The sequence below is a fragment of the Gopherus flavomarginatus genome, chromosome 2, assembly GCF_025201925.1.
Source record: "Gopherus flavomarginatus isolate rGopFla2 chromosome 2, rGopFla2.mat.asm, whole genome shotgun sequence".
Lineage (NCBI taxonomy): Eukaryota > Metazoa > Chordata > Testudines > Testudinidae > Gopherus > Gopherus flavomarginatus.
In genome coordinates this window covers 223,405,282-223,422,456 of record NC_066618.1, presented here as the reverse complement: position 1 = coordinate 223,422,456, position 17,175 = coordinate 223,405,282, and the positions used below count along the sequence as shown (strand labels likewise).

At 39.5% G+C, this 17,175-nt stretch overlaps 1 protein-coding gene across 1 annotated transcript in view; it reads left to right on the top strand.

Annotated features, from left to right (window-relative positions):
• The window catches only part of LOC127044711 (coiled-coil domain-containing protein 178-like), a 268,745-nt gene that overhangs the window by 31,336 nt on the left and 220,234 nt on the right, over positions 1 to 17,175 (top strand). The window contains exons 5-7 of the mRNA XM_050939779.1: positions 2,019 to 2,215; positions 12,366 to 12,586; positions 14,912 to 15,054. Of these exons, the coding sequence (XP_050795736.1) occupies positions 2,019 to 2,215; positions 12,366 to 12,586; positions 14,912 to 15,054 (561 nt within the window). The remainder of the gene's footprint in view (positions 1 to 2,018; positions 2,216 to 12,365; positions 12,587 to 14,911; positions 15,055 to 17,175) is intronic.

Sequence of the window (17,175 nt, the reverse complement as noted above, 5' to 3'; positions counted from 1 at the left end):
GTACCCAATGACTGGAAGATAGCTAATGTAACGCCAATGTTTAAAAAGGTCTCTAGAGGTGATCCCAGCGATTACAGACCAGTAAGTCTAACGTCAGTACTGGGCAAATAAGCTGAAACAATTGTAAAGAATAAAATTGTCAGACACATAGAAAAATAGAAATTGTTGGGCAAAAGTCAACATGGTTTCTGTAAAGGGAAATCATGTCTTACTAATCTATTAGAGTTCTTTGAAGGGGTCAACAAACATGTAGGCAAGGGGGAATCCAGTGGACATAGTGTACTTAGATTTCCAGAAAGACTTTGACAAGGTCCCTCACCAAACACTCTCACTTAAATTAAATTTTCCTGGGATAAGAGGGAAGATCCTTTCATGGATTGAGAACAGGTTAAAAGACAGGGAACAAAGGGTAGGAATAAATGTAAATTTTCAGAATGGTAACTAGTGGTGTTCCCCAAGGGTCAGTCCTAGGACCAATCCTGTCAACTCAAATGATCTGGAGAAAGGGGTAAACAGTGAGGTGGCAAAATTTGCAGACGATACTAAACTGCTTAAAATAGCTAAGACCAAAGCAAACTGTGAAGAACTTCAGAAAGATCTCACAAAACTAGGTGATTGGTCCACAAAATGGCAAATGAAATATAATGTGGATAAATGTAAAGTAATGCACATTGGGAAAAATAACCTCAACTATACATACAATATGATGGCGGCTAATTTTGCGACAACTAATCAGGAAAGAGATCTTGGAGTCCTCGTGGATAGTTCTCTGAAGATGTCCATGCAGTATGCACCGGCAGTCAAAAAAGCAAACACGATGTTAGGAATCATTAAAAAAGGGATAGAGAATAAGACGGAGAATATCTTATTGCCCTCATATAAATCCATAGTACACCCACAGATGTGGTCTCCTCATCTCAAAAAAGATTTACTGGCATTAGAAAAGGTTCAGAGAAGGGCAACTAAAAATTATTAGGGGTTTGGAATGGGTCCCATATGAGGAGCGATTAAGAAGGCTAGGACTTTTCAGCTTGGAAAAGAGGAAACTATGGGGGGATATGATAGAGGTATATAAAATCATGAGTGTTGTGGAGAAAGTGAATAAGGAAAAGTTATTTACTTGTTTCCATAATATAAGAACTAGGGGCCACCAAATGAAATTAATGGGCAGCAGGTTTAAAACAAATAAAAGGAAGTTCTTCTTCAAACAGCGCACAGTCAACTTGTGGAACTCCTTACCTGAGGAAGTTGTTAGGGCTCGGATTATAATAGGATTTAAAGGAGAACTAGATAAATACGTGGAGGTTAAGTCCATTAGTGGCTGTTAGCCAGGATTGGTAAGGAATGGTGTCCCTAGCCTCTGTTTGTCAGACAGTCGAGATGGATGGCAGGAGGGAGATCACTTGTTCATTACCTGTTAGGTTTACTCTCTTTGGGACAACTGGCATTGACCACTGTCAGCAGATGGGATACTGGGCTGGATGGACCTTTGGTCTGACCCCGTATGGCCATTCCTATGTTCTTATGTTCTTAGGGGAAAATACTATTGAAAGTGCCAGTTTTGTGTTGCAAGTAATTGTGTATACTAGGGATTGGCAATCTTTGGCACACAGCCTGTCAGGGAAATCGGCTGGTGGGCCAGACGGTTTGTTTACCTGCAGCATCCACAGGTTCGGTAATCACAGCTCCCACTGGCCGCGGTTCACCGTCCAGGCCAATGGGGGCTGCAGGAAGCGGCGGCCAGCACATCCCTCAGCCTGTGCCGCTTCCCACAGCCCACGTTGGCCTGGAACGATGAACGATGAACCGCAGCCAAACCTGCGGACGCTACAGGTAAACAAACTGTCCTGGTAGCGGATTTTCCTGATGGGCTGTGTGCCAAAGGTTGCGGATCCCTGGTATATACTTTGGTATATGTGAATAGGACAACTTTAGCTGAAGGTAGCGGGGTGTGTGTGTGTATGTAAACATATATATGTAGGTTTATAAGTAACTTTTAAAAATGTATTTTAAAACAGCAGGACTTTAACCTTAAAGCAGGAAACAAAAGCAGTATTATCAGAGGTCGTTGAGCTGATTAAGCGACTAGAAGCTGAACGTAAAGAGGCTGAAGAAGCTTTGAAGCGGGAAAAACAGCGAAAGAAAAAGCTTGTAATGAAAATTGATTGCATGTCAATTTGGAGGCTTCAACAATTCCCTATAGCTGTACAAAAAGGTATTGTGATTAAAACTAACGGTTTTCATTAAGTTGTAGTCTGCCTATTATGAGGGAGAGGATAATCAAGGACAGTTAGATTGGAGTCACATTAGCTCTTCTGGCACTGCAGTAAACTATTGACTTACGGTTAGGAATTTGGTTTACTTAAACAATTATGCAGAAAAAAAATGAACATATGATGGAGCAATTGAGCATTTATTTAGGAAATAGCGTAAGTGTGCACAAACCAGTCTACAAATATCTCAGAGGAATGAACATTGGGAAGAGGAAGGAATTAATCAGGGTTATGCAGGGAATGTGAACGAGGAGCAAAAACATAAAATTAGACTAAAGTAAAAAAAATTGTTTTTAGGAATAATTAAAATGTGGAAATACTTGGATAAAGAACTTATTAATATTTAGTAGGAGCTGTTCTGTATATTATAGGAGGTTGGAATAGATGATTTTGGTCTTTGGTACTCAAATATCTAGATCACGGGTGGGCAAACTTTTTGGCCTGAGGGCCACATTGGGGTTGTGCAGCTGTATGGAGGGCTGAGTAGGGAAGGCTGTGCCTTCCCAAACAGCCTGATCTCTGCCCCCTCCCACTTCTCACCCCTCTCAGAACCCCCAAACCATCCAACCTCCCTTGCTTCTTGTCCCCTGACCGCACTCTCCCGGGACCCTTGCCCCCTATCCAAACCTCCTGCTCCTTGTCCCCTGACTGCCCTGACCCCTATCCACATCCTCGCCCCTTGACAGCCACCCCGGGACTCCCACCCCCTATCCAACCACCCTCTGCTCCTTGTCCCCTGACCACCCCCTCCTGGCAGCCCCCCCGCCCTTAACTGCCCCCCAGGATCCAACCTCCTTATCCAACCCCCCCTGCTCACTGCCCTCCCGACCCCTATCCACATCCCCGCCCCCTGACAGGGCCCCCAGAACTCCCACTCCCAACCCTCCCTGTTCCTCATCCACTGACTGCCCACCTAGAACCTCTATCCCATCCAACCGCCCCCTCCTCCCTGACTGCCCCCCAGTATTCCCTGCTCCCTTACCCAACCCACCCACTCCCCACCCTCTTACCAGCAGCAGAAGCTTGCAGCCACGACACCCGGCCAGAGCCAGCTGCACTCCCCACGCTGCCCAGTGGGAGCGGCGGGCTGGAGCAGGGCCTGCGCGGTGGCGTGGCTGCAGGGGAGGTTGGACAGCAGAGGAGGGGCCAGGGACTAGCCTTCCCAGCCGAGAGCTCAAGGGCTGGGCAGGACGGTCCCATGGGCTGGATGTGTCCCGCGTGCCATAATTTGCCCACGTCTGATCTAGAAGGTGGTCGTAGGTTTAGGAAGGATGTGTACTGAGAAGCCTGTTGATATTCCTCATTGTCTCTGCTGTAAACAAAAAAACCACAATATCCCACCATAGTCATCAAATACATTGCAATATTTTATTGCTAATTATACTCAAAATTCCCTATTTATATGTATTTTGTGAATTAAAAGTGAACCATTTTATGTATTATAATATCTTTGTTGTAACTTCTTTTTAATCATGACAGCAGTTTAAAAGTTAAAAAAGAAAACTCTCCTAGAATAAGAATAAAAGATTACAAGTAGGCACTGTTTTCAGAGAAGATAACTTCTGTATGAAGCCTTATCTTAAACCAAAACTGTTAATTTTATAATAGTTTTTCTGTAGTTTTTTCTTTAAAGTTGTTTTTCTGATTTGAAACTGATTATTTTTCCTGCATCTTTATTTGGGATGAGTTTTAATACAGTTAAGTTTAACTCTTTATTTTGCCTTTGTGTGGCAGTAACTTATTAAACTTAAACAAAAAAGGTGGGGGGGGGGCAGGGATAGCTCAGTGGTTTGAGCACTGACCTGTTAAACCCAGGGTTGTGAGTTCAATCATTGAGGGTGCCATTTAGGGAACTGGGGTAAAAATCTGTCTGGGGATTGGTCCTGCTTTGAGCAGGAGGTTGGACTCAGATGACCTCCTGAGGTCCCTTCCAACCTTGATATTCTATACTTTAGGGAGAAATTCATGCTACAACTGAAACACCAATTTATCAAGGAAGAATTGCAAGAATGGGGAAACTGATAACTATGGATTTTAATTCTTCAGTACAATGTTTCAGGATTATAGCTACTAAAAGGGTTACTTTTTCAGTCATCAGCTGCAGTGATACTTTAAATCAAATTCATGTATTGCCATATGGACATATTAGTTTCAGTATACTCTTCTGCACTTTGATTAGGAATATGAAATGTTTGGAACATGGAATATAATTAACACATTTTCAGTTTTGCTTTCCTACAGCGGCGGCTCCAGGCACCAGCGCTCCAAGCATGTGCCTGAGGCGGCAAGCCGTGGGGGACGCCCTGCCAGTCCCTGCGAGGGCGGCAGTAAGGCAGCCTTCAGCGGCTTGCCTGTGGGAGGTCTGCCAGTCTTGTGGATTTGGTGGCAATTCGGCGGTGACTGAAGCCGCGGGACTGGTGGACCTCCCGCAGGCAAGCCACTGAATCCGCGGCACTGGGGACCTCCCGCAGGCAAGCTGCTGAAGGCTGCCTGACTGCCGTGCTTGGGGTGGCAAAAAAGCTAGAGCTGCCCCTGCTTTCCTAACCTATCATTGATAATCGGTCTGAATTTTAATTGTCATTAGACAATGACTGGTAGTGGCTTTGGAAACAGGAGAGTCTGTGTTCAGGCCTTATCCACTTCCAATGAGTGCCTTTGTCCTTCTGAGGGGCAATATGTCAGGCAAGAAAAACATGATGGTACTTTTACAAACATATTTTGAGGAAAGAGGAGGTATTTGGATAGAAGGTCATCAGCCTCACAATTCATTCACAGAGTGAGCTGAAACTACTTTAGGGAGAAATTCATGCTGCAACTGAAACACCAATTTATCAAGGAAGAATTGCAAGAATGGGGAAACTGATAACTATGGATTTTAATTCTTCAGTACAATGTTTCAGGATTATAGCTACTAAAAGGGTTACTTTTTCAGTCATCAGCTGCAGTGATACTTTAAATCATATTCATGTATTGCCATATGGACATATTAGTTTCAGTATACTCTTCTGCACTTTGATTAGGAATATGAAATATTTGGAACATGGAATATAATTAACACATTTTCAGTTTTGTTAATAGATGCAGTGATATAATTTTTTTTAAATCAGCATGGGATTGTAATGTGAGAAAACTCTGAAACTCCACTCCCTTGAGTTACATCACCAAAGCCAGCTGATGAGATTCTTTCCTTATATTAACTTGTATTGTCATTGTCTTCATTATGGGTGGTGTTATTTATTCAAATGTAAAAACTATGCTAAAGTGGAGTTAAGCAGGAGAATATGTATCTGTAACTTCAGGGTGAAAAACATTACAGGGATGTTGTAGCTATCTCAAGCATTACAAACCCAGGAATTTTATAGTTAAAGTGTAGCAAGGTCTCTCTGAACCTGGCATCAGATCCTTCATCTTCCTCTTTATCTTCCTCTATTTCACTTCTGTTTTAGTCATTTGCTGATTCCCAGTACTCCTGGCTCCAAGCACTGTCAGTTCATGCAGTTGACCTAACCCACTGGTTAAGCCCCCAAAATCCACCCGTTTCACAGAATAAATCAAAGAAAGCCTCTAGTTCTGGTATAATTAAGACATTTTAGTGTTTGTCCTAGACTAGATGAGTGGCCCTCCACATGGACACTAATCATCACTCTGCCAAAGAAAGGCAGTCTGAAATTGTGTCAAAATTACCGAACCATAAGCTTATTTAGCCATCCCAGCAAAGTGATGTTGAAAGTCATATTGAAAAGATTGACGCTACAAGTGGAGACTGTCATCGCCGAAGAACAGGCTGGCTTTCATGCTGGAAGAAGTATCACGTAACAGATTTTCAACCTTCATGTTCTATGTGAGAAGTACTTACAACACCAGCAGGATATCTACCACGTCTTTATTGACTTCAAGAAGGCGTTTGACAGAGCATGGCATGAAGCTCTCTGGGCAACCATGAAGAAATGCACTGTTGGTTGTAAGCTTATTCTTACCATTAAACAACTGTATGCCAAGATCAGCAGTGCAGTTCTCGTCAATGGCACAATAAGAGAGTAGTTTTGCACCACTGTTGGAGTCCAGCAAGGCTGCCTTCTTTCGCCCACACTGTTCTACATCTACTCGGAGCGCATAATGACTGATGCCCTAGAAGATCACATATGCACAGTCAGCACTGGGGGGCGGGGGCGAACAATCTAAAATCTTTGGTTCGCTGATGATATTGACGACTTGGCAAGCAGTGAAGATGAACTTGCCAACCTTGTGAAATGATTGGATGAAATCTCCGCAAAATATGGCATGGAAATCAGTACAGGGAAAACCAAGCTGATGACAAGCAAACGTGACAGGATCAGCTCACATATCACTGTCAATGGACAACAGCTGGAGATAGTGAAACAGTTGAAGTATTTGGGGGCAATCATCACTGATCAAGGATCCAAGGCAGAAATTCTGGCAAGAACTGCGCAAACTATAACAGCGGCAGTGGCAATGTTAAAGCCAATTGGAGGCATAAGAACATCTCCCTGGAATGAAAACTGAAAGTGCTACTGAATTGGTCATCTCCATTTTTCTGTGTGTGTGTGTGAGACATGGACCCTTATGGCAGAACTTGAATGGAAAATACAGGTAGTAGAGTTGAGATACTTCTGTAAAATCCTGGGCATCTGCTACTTCAGCCATGTCACTAATGAACAGGTTTGCAACATCATCACCCAATGCACTGGGTCATATAAAGACCTCTCGACGACCACGAAGAAGTGCATGCCGAAGTGGTACGGCCATGTAACAAGATCGTCTGGCTTATCCAAGATCATTCTCCAAGGGACGGTACAGGGGAAGAGGAGAAGAGGTAGATAGAAAAAGAGATGGATTGACAACATAAAAGAGTGGACAGGAATGGACTTCATGGAGACTCAAGCACTGACACACAATTGTTAGGGATGGAGACAACTGGTTGATTGCTCATCAGTGGTGGTGCCTCAGCGACCAATGCGGTTATGGGAATGATGATGATGATGATGATGATATAAAATTGATTTTTTAAAAAGACACATTAGGTTTTTTCCATATGTTTTTCCTCATGGTGTCTCACAGAGAAGAGTTAACTCTTTCAGTTGACTTCACTGATCAGGCCAGTATTTCTTACAGGAATCCTGCTCAGCAGAATCCAAATGTTGTTTGACTCTTCCAAGGCTTTTTATGAGGTCTGCTACAGTAGCAACATTTTCTAAACTTTTCCCCCAGTTGATAAAACCCTTTCACTTCCATCAGTTTGGTACCACTGGGTGTTCTATTCTAGTCAGGGCACCAGCTACTACCAACATATTTGTAATAACATATTGAGTGGGCTTTTTCTGAGCAGGGTTAAATGATATAGTGTTAATAACACCTGCAGCAGCCAGTGGCCACACCAAGAGCTTTCCCACTTGGGGATACTCAAGAAAGTGATGCCAAATTAACTAAAGATGTGAATTTAAAGTACGTGAATTAAGCTAAACCGAATGAATACCACTTTATTTCTGAAATGAGAGCATCCACACGGGTTTAATGCACTTTAACTAATGCATTTCACTTTAATTTATTTGGCTTAAGTTACCTGGATATCCCCAGGTGTCCTAACGCTAAAACTGTTTCCAATATTGTTGCAGCTGAACTGGCATTAGCATTACTGGGAAATGTTTACAAAATGTTTTAACTGTAGACAAAGTCTTCATGGTGATTACATTTTATCAGGTATTTTAATTCTGTGAATTAGGGAGATCTGTATCACTTGCCTTTGGCTACCTCTCTGTTTTATGCACTTATTTATTTATTTATTTATTTTTTATTTGTATTATTGTCCTGTGGCCCCCATGGCCACAGTATGTGAGTGGCTCATAATTTTTAATGTATTTATCTTTGGAATATTTTTGTGAGATAGGGACCTATTATTTTAATTTTACAAATGGGGTTCTGAGGCTCAGAGAGACTAAGTGACTTGCTCAAGGTAACACAGGAAGTCTGTGGCAAAGCAGGAAGTTGAACCTTGGTCTCCTGAATCCCAGCCTCACACCTTAACCAGTGAACCATCCTTCCTCTGCTTTGGCTGATTCTAATGGTAAAAGTATCCAACAGATTGAGTTGATCAATTTTATCACAGAGTCTTAGAAGACAGAGAAGAAGAACATGAGAATGGCCATACTAAGTCAGACCAATGGTTCATCTAACCAAATATCCTGTCTTCCAACAGCGTCCAGTGCCAGATGCTTCAGAGGGAATGAACAGAATAGGGCATTTATTGAATGATCCATCCCATTGTCCAATCCCAGCTTCTGCCAAACCTCGTTTTATTCTTGTCATGTGGGCTTGATGCATGCTGCATAAAAGTGTTGCTTTTTGTACTATAAGCATATAGCAGTTCTCCAAAAAGGGCAATATTTTTGGAGTTTAATGTAAACACCCTACACACACCCACATCTTATATAATTTGAAAACTCATTTTATGTACGTTTAGATGAGGTATGATGTGGAGCTGTCAAGTGGTTTCATAAGTCTATAGGTGAGGTGAAACAATGGTGCCCAAAATAAGAAAGTATCAATTTTTTTTGCACAGTTTCAGAAATGTTGCAACATGACTATGACTTCATTTTTTACTGATAATCTAATTTCAGCTCTTTAATATGGTGCTTATTGGTCAAAGCTACCAAACGACAATGTAGTAAAAAATTTTCATTTGTTTTCTTTCCCAGAAATAAGGCTATTTGGCATGTGGCAAAAATGACAGATATCAACGTTTTGCAATATACTATCACGAAATGTCTTAACATTGCATGTTATTAATTGTGAAAGTATCTCACAAGTGATTATAATAGTTTTCTATATTTTAAACTGAAATTTGCTGAGCAATTCAGTCATAGTGAAGATTGTGCACCAGTAGCAGTAGGTTGTGTGCCCATGGTTTGTATGGCATAGTGGGTGGATGTAGATACATGTAAATTCCTAATGTAATGCTTCTCTATTTGCAAATTTTTTATACATACAATGTAGCATCTAGTCTGCCTACGAGAAAGTTTTAATTTGTAATTGCCTATGCATGCAGTACTAGCCTTTGAAATATTTTAGAAACCATCTTTTTAATTCAGTGTCACTTACGCACAAGTCAGTAGTGGTGTTAGAGATGACAATACACAGCCACATATTGGGCTTCAGTCAAAGGGCTCACTAAACAAAAATGGCAATTTTGATACTCACATATAGATCTAATTTATATCTGATCTAGCACAAGTCTGTATACTTTTACTAGATGAAAACTGATGATAGTGGTAGTGTTAATTCTAACAATATATTTTTGGAGTTTTACTTCTACAAAGAAGTTACATAATATGAAGACATGGAGGATACCAACCCCTTAACACTTACATCAAAGAGAAAAAGACTCAAGAAATTTTGAAAAATGTGTTATTTGTCAAAAAAATCAAAAGAATGCAAAATTGTCAAAAGCCACCAGTGTTGGACAGAATTCTGTGAAGCTGGCAGCAGAAGCCAGGAGAGATGAATTATATTGGCAGCTACTGGATTAGTTTTTTAGTTTAGAAGATGTGCCAGCCTGCAAATAATCCAATATCACAAGAAATATCGCTGAAGTGTGGGAAAGAAAAGTCACTTGCTCTCCCTGGGCAATCAGAGTCTCTTATGCAGTGCACAGCCTTTGGAAAACCAGTAACGACTTGCCATGAAAAAGTACTTCAGAAAATAAACTCTTGTCACCTACAAATGAACGCTATCCAAGATCTCTCTTGGAGTCTTTTAAGACTTCTAGCTCGTGATACCCTACCAAATGTTCATACTCAGGCGATTCCATTTTGGACTGATTTCAACCACAAGCTTGCAACAAAGAAGAGCACCTACACAGTTGCATATGCATCTATTGTGGATGTCAAGCTACCTGCCATGGCCACCGTCTGTACTATAATGCTGAAATCTAAGGAAATGTCAGCAACTATTGAATAGCAGCATGCTGTTCAGACTATGGATCAGCAGCTATGCGCTGTTGCTCAGCATGTGAAAGGGACTGTCCCAAATGAACTCGGTATCAATGTCATTCACCTGGGTGGTTTTCACAACTTATGCTGTTTTTTGCATGTATTGGGAAATCTGGGGAAATACTGGATTGCTAGACCTACTTGTTGACTCAGATGTGTATGCAGCTTGTACTGCAGATCCAATGCTTACTGGAATGCAATTCAACCATGCTCTGTATGGCTTGGCTTTAGTATCTGAGGCCCTAAGTACTCTGAAACTTTATTCATTTGTTAAATGGTGTGAGCAGGGAGGAGGTACTTGTGTAGATCCAGCAGTTGTCTGGAAAATGTTGGCTGACACTGTGTTCTTACAACATGTCATTAAAGGGTTTGAGTATGCTAAAACTCAGCATATGCTACGACTGTTGGTGGAATTTCGGACATGGGGGTATGGCCAGTCTCCTACATTCGAGTTCTGAGATCATTTCCTCTCCTTTATGTAGGTATTTAAATGTCCATGCAGAGCAAGAGGATGATTGGAAACTTTACCTAACACACAGCATGCCATACTTGCATACTTCTTTACTGCAAATTGGCCCAGCTATGCCAGGTGAATACCAAGCTACAGTCTTAATTTGTAAAATATCCCTGAAGAAGTACATAGTGCCTTTGAATCTGGGAAATTTGCTGTGCATCAGACTCCTTGTTCTTTCACTGGAATTTGGGGTGCTATAGAAACAGAGGAAATGATCATCAAAGACTCAAAGGGCACAAGACATGTCCTGAGTGAATATGCAAAAGCTGTGAGAGAAAGAAGTGGCCTAACAAGGAATGAGGACAGTTTTTAAGAGTATGTCAAGAGAATGTTGGCAGCCAAAGATGTGGATGTCTTTGCATGTAGTCAGCCAAGTTTACCCATTGTTTACCCAAGTTTACCCATTGCAACTTGGATGTAAAAATGTGGATGATGAACTACTTCTGTATTCTTCAATGGCCCAGTGGCATCTGAGCTTCTACAAGACCTTATTTCTGCCCATATAAGTAAGGGTCATTCCCCAGTCAGCTGTGTCTGTATCAGAATGATCTTCTCTGCACAGAACTGTGTATCATAGATTATTAGTGTTGGAAGGGACCTCAGGAGATCATCTAGTCCAACCCCCTGCTCGAAGCAGGGCCAATCCCCAAATGGCCCCCTCAGGGATTGAACTCACAACCCTGGGTGCAATGGAAACTGTGGCAACCCATGTATTCTTAACAGAGATCATCATGATAGAAAAGATGATGATGATGATGATGTTGACTGGAAATGTCACCAGTGCTATTTATGTTTCAGTGATACATGTACAAATTTATTATTAGATTTTGTTTTACCCTTTAGATTGTTGTTGTGATGTTTTGAAGTCACAAATAAATCCAAGTCTCTTGAAACAGACATTAACCAAAATGAATGCAAATATTTCAGAGTGGTCATTACATTTTTAACTTCTTGATGATGTCGTTGCATAGCCTTGTTTCTATAGTATTGAGATCGCTTGACAGCTCCACATCATATTTTATCTAAAAGTGGACATAATAAGCTTTCAGGTGACATATGATGTGCATATGTTTAGGATTTTAACTAAACCAAATCAGTGGTGTCTCCTACTTGCCTACTACAGGTAGATATGTTGAAAACTAGTCACATGGCTTTCCCTAATATATCTAATATTGGATTTAAGGACATGTGTAACTAATGCTTAGCCAAAGTGTACCATAAGAAAGACTCTCAAAGCTGTCAGAAATTCTTAGAATAGGCAGTGAGCTCCAGGCAAACAGGACCTGCCCTCTCATTTACCTTTCCTTCCTTGTAAACTGGATTGCTAGTGTAAAGTAGTGGGTATTATTAAGCACAATTTTTGAACAGCTCTTTATTTAATAAAACTTTTTTAGTGATCTGTTTTGTAATGCATGTTCTCTTCTTGACCCTTAAGAAGTAGGGTTTACAACAAGCTGTTTATAACATGTTTGCAGTTATTTTAGCAACATATTTTAAACACTTATTAAATATGTGTAATGTTACTCAAATGTTCTTATTTTTATACTACTTGTCTTTTTTTTTTTTTAACAGAACATGAGATTTGTACTCAAGATATCTCAGAACTACAGTGGCATTTTGACTGTGCAAATTGTCAGCTACAACAGGTAAAAGCCCAAGTACTTAAGATAGAGACAGTTAATGGAAGGATTCAGGAGGATATAGACTTCATGAAGAAATACAGCCCTCTGCTGGAAGAAAAGCTGAATCTTGAGGGTGACGCTATGAAGGATGTATTACTGGCACATGGAAAGGTAAATAGAAACGATGCAATGATTTTTTTACTAAAATCTTTCTGCTAATTAAGGACATGCACGTTTAGAATTGCCATCTGTTGCCAATGCCAAAGTGCTGTTCCATATACTGCACGCAAAGGATGGGAACCTTAGAGGTGCACTAAATACCGGAGTTTTCTGCTTACATTAGTTCTAATGTGCCTTAGTGTTCCTTATCAATAGTTTTTGTAAGATGCATGTATCACTAATAGTGTTCATTCTTCACATTTTGTAACCCAAAAGAAAAGTTTATAAAAATTGTGTATTTTTAGCATTACAATATTTTGGAGTATACCTTTGTAATTACTTCTTTTTAATGTAATACAGAGGAATTTAGGCTACTGATTTTACATCTAAAGACATTGTGGCTCTCTTTCTCCGATGTTTAATGGTAGTTGCAGTATTAATATGATTGAAAACAAATTTATGAAGTTCCAGAAAAAGTGGAAACATATTTATCAGGAAAATTCAACAAAACATCTTATACTATCATTCTGCTTTGGACTTCAGTCAGTGTTTCAGAAATTTTCTCTTTTTTTATTAAGCTTATCCAGTTAATTATCTTACAATGTTTTCCAGTTTCCAAAGTGTAGTAGTAGTTGCACTGTTGGATGTATGAATAGTATTTTTATATTTTTTCTCCATAAAGATCCACGTGAAAAAGTTTAACTCTTTTCTGTTTCCATAGCTGCCGTAAGTGCCTGTGCATTAGAATTCCAAGAAGACCTCATATTAGTGAGCTTCTGCAGAGAATTTTACAATTTATTGTGTGCTGCGTGCAGATAGCTCATGATACATGAAGCCCAACTCCTGAATTACTAGAGTCACTGGACTTGCAAGAGAAAATTTTACCTTTTAATATTAATGAAAAGCTTTATAAATAACATGATGATCTTAAACAAATTTGCTATTGATCCATTTTTTTCTTTAAAATAAAAATCAACATTAACAAGTTTATCACCGCAGTACAATATACCTGAATAACTGCTGGTACTCCTGAAAACTCCTCACTTCTAAATTCTTTTATAAAGCCCGGGTGGTATTTGTTGATATGTACATAGGGGGTATGTGACTGTGAGTTGAGTAGATGTTCTGTTCTTAAAGACTAACATTTTTGTTATGTCAGCAGATAGAGTAGTTTCAAAATAATGGCTAATTAAAGGTCAGGCTGTTAACTTTTTCTTCTACTTATTTTTTTATTTCCACTCTTTTTGTTGTTGCCTTGGGATATATTTGATGCAGTGAAAACTTCAAAATGATCTGAAATACAATTCACGAAATAGACTTTTCCCAAAGCAATTTTAAATTAGTACCTTTTCCAGTACTGATTTTTTCTCTTTCCATTACTAAATGAAATAATGCAAAATCTCTTCGCAGAAGTGGTAACACTACGTGGCATAATAAGAATATAGGTCATTTCTTGTGGTAACTCATTCACATATTTCCTCTTTAAAAAGTTATTAGATATTAAAACAAAAAATATTCAAGGTTTAAATTGTGGTCTACTTCATATGCTTGAATTAACTAGTTCCACCAATTGTATTGGTTTTATCCTCTTCATTGCCTTTGGATCTTGCAGCAGGCACTTGATTTTTTCTTTAATTAAAAATAATTAGATAATATTGAGTATATATGGTTTTTTTTAACTTCCCAAAGAAAAAGACTAAGTAGTTAATAAGGGCTTTAGATTATAATATACTCCTATTTTTGTTCTGTTATGTGAATCACTGATTTCTTTAACTGTTGGAGGAGATTTTGGAAGGCAGAGAGAGCAGCTATGTACCAAATTCCCATTGAAAGTCAATGGGAATGTGGTGCCTAACTCTCATTTGTGCCTTTGAAAATCTCCGTCATTGTCTCAGGCTTCTCTGTTTCGAATGTCAGGCTTGTACAGCGCCTCAGAAGCCTTTAAGTAATGATTCTGTCAGGTTGCTGAGTACAGACTCAATGGCTTCTTCCAAGGTTTTGTGTTCTGCTGCATTGGTCTCTGCCTTCCCATGCAAGTGGCCATCTTTTCACAATAACTTCCTAATGTTATAACAAAATGAAAGCCCGCTTGCTAACACTGGCTTTTTGATATCATCAGGTTCTACACATGCTTTGTCATTGTCTTCTACTCTGACTGCTTTTTTGGTATTCCAAGCTTTATTTATTGCTAAATATTGTGACATCCCAAGGCACTACACTCAAACTTTCAAATAGTGATAAGTGAGTCAGAAGGTTACTGAATGAGAACAGTTGTGTTTAGAATATTACATACATTTCATAATGAAAACAATTTATAGAATTCTTTTCCTTTTTCAGGCATCAAAATTATATTATGATGTTTATCGGGAACTTCTGAGAATCCAGAAGATTTTAAAACAAGTCACTGAAGAAGCTGAAAAGGAGAGAAAATCTATGTCTGAGAAAATTAAATACGCTGAGATAGTGTTGAAGCAGTACCAGTAAGAGCCCTTTAAAACTTTATTAAAATATTCTGATGATCTTTAATATCACTGCTCTACAGCCAAAATGCTTCTGAAATAAATGTAGTCCAACTTTACTAATTCTGGGTCACTGAGAATGAAAATGTTGCTTAAAATTGTTGATTGGCTCTAGTTTTCAAGATATGCTATTGGGTCAGTATATACGACCCTTGACTTGGGAATGGCGGAGGATAAGTGAGTTATAAAGGGAAGAGATCTCAATTTAAACCAGAAATGACTACAATACATCTTTGACTGGATCTATGAATAAATCTATGACTGGGTTTGGACAGTACTTGCTTTTTAGGCAAAACAATGAATGATGCAATCTGAAACTGGTATTGCGTCATACATAATATGAATTTCATCATGTTATTCCTAGAAGTCATGGATAATGCAATCATAACGAAGCTTACATCACTCTGCTGAACAAATTGCCCTATATCAGCTCTAGAAATGATACAGTGTCGTGCTCTCTTATTTGTCAGTGTTTGATTTTGCAAAGGGACACATTTCTGTTTAGCCACAGTGAGCAGAGATGCCTCGTACTTGTGTGAACAGTGCAGATAACTTCTGTTATGTTTGTGGTGAAGTGACTTTTGCATCACAAAAGCTCAGTCTAACCACTATGGTTAAGAAAGCCTCTCACCTTTATTTTGGCTGCAGAATTGGAGATCAGGACAAGAGGTGGGCCCCACACATATGCAGCAACACTTGTGCAACAAATCTTCGCCAGTGGTTGAAAAGGAAATCTGTGCCTTTTGCAGTGCTAATGATTTGGAGAGAGCCAACAGATCATACCAGCAATTGTTACTTCTGCATGGTGCCTCCAGTTGGGAAAGGTGTGCCAAAGAAGAAAAAGTGGACTGTGCATTATCCAAACATTCCATCAGCTATACGCCCAGTACCCCACGGAGAAGGACTGCCGGTTCCTGATGCACTAGAATCATTCTCACTTGAGTCAGACAAGGGAGAGGAAGAGGATGAAACTTCTGGTCCTGAACCATCAATGTCACAGGACCCACATTTTCTCCCATCCTCCTCCTCTGAACCACACCTCATAACACAAGGTGAACTGAATGACCTTGTCAGGGATTTGGAACTCCCAAGAGTAAGGCAGAGCTGTTGGGCTCCAGACTACAGCAGTGGAATCTCCTGGCAGGCTATCAGGGCAAATGGAGCCCATCAATGCTTGAAGACTATTGCTGGACAGTGACAAGAGATGCTCCATTTAATGAATACAAGAGACAAGCCAAGAAGCGCCGAGTAGACACTGAATAGGACTAAACTATGTACATAATAGTTTTTTGCCTTTTGTTTCATAGTACATTTTATTTATATAACCCTTTTGCTGATTTTTAAAGTTACATTGACAGGACAGGTGAAATATTATCATGTAAAGCAACCATAAACACATGAAAAGACCTAGGTTTACAATTTATGATTAAATCTCTACTATCTACACAATATACATAGACATAAAATGTAAAAACTTAAATATCTTAGAAACAGTAGCCAATCAGTTGTTTTAATTGTCATATTTGAATTCAGCACATCAAAATACATAATAAATATAACATTTTATCTCTGAAGCAGATGACTTCTCAAAAATTGTAAACCAGTGTATTTTGACAGTTTAGAAGTATAATGACAATAGAAGCACAGTGTATTTGCATTCAGAAAATGTCTGTTTTAAATTTTGTTCTTGTTTGAGTGTCCTCTGCATAATTTCAAACTGGGAATGTGCTGACCAGTGCAGCTTGGATGATGGAACCTTTTGATAATACCACCCACCCCTCCTACTGCTCCCCTCAGCATTCGAACTTATTCTGAGGGCATGAATATAAATAGGGCTTAGTTACTTTCTCCCACAGAACTCAGATAGATGTGGACCTTTCTAGATCTCTTGGATCCGCAGCTTTGAATGCCTACTAACTCTACATCAGTTGTTAGATTAGATTAGCTAGCTAGCTTTATAGTTCATAGTATTAGCATTAGGATTTTAACTTAAAATATTTACAAAGAGTATGGTACTGGTGTTGATTGCAGATCCAAAGACAATGAAGCATGATTTTAAAAGATGTGCATCATGTCCTTCAA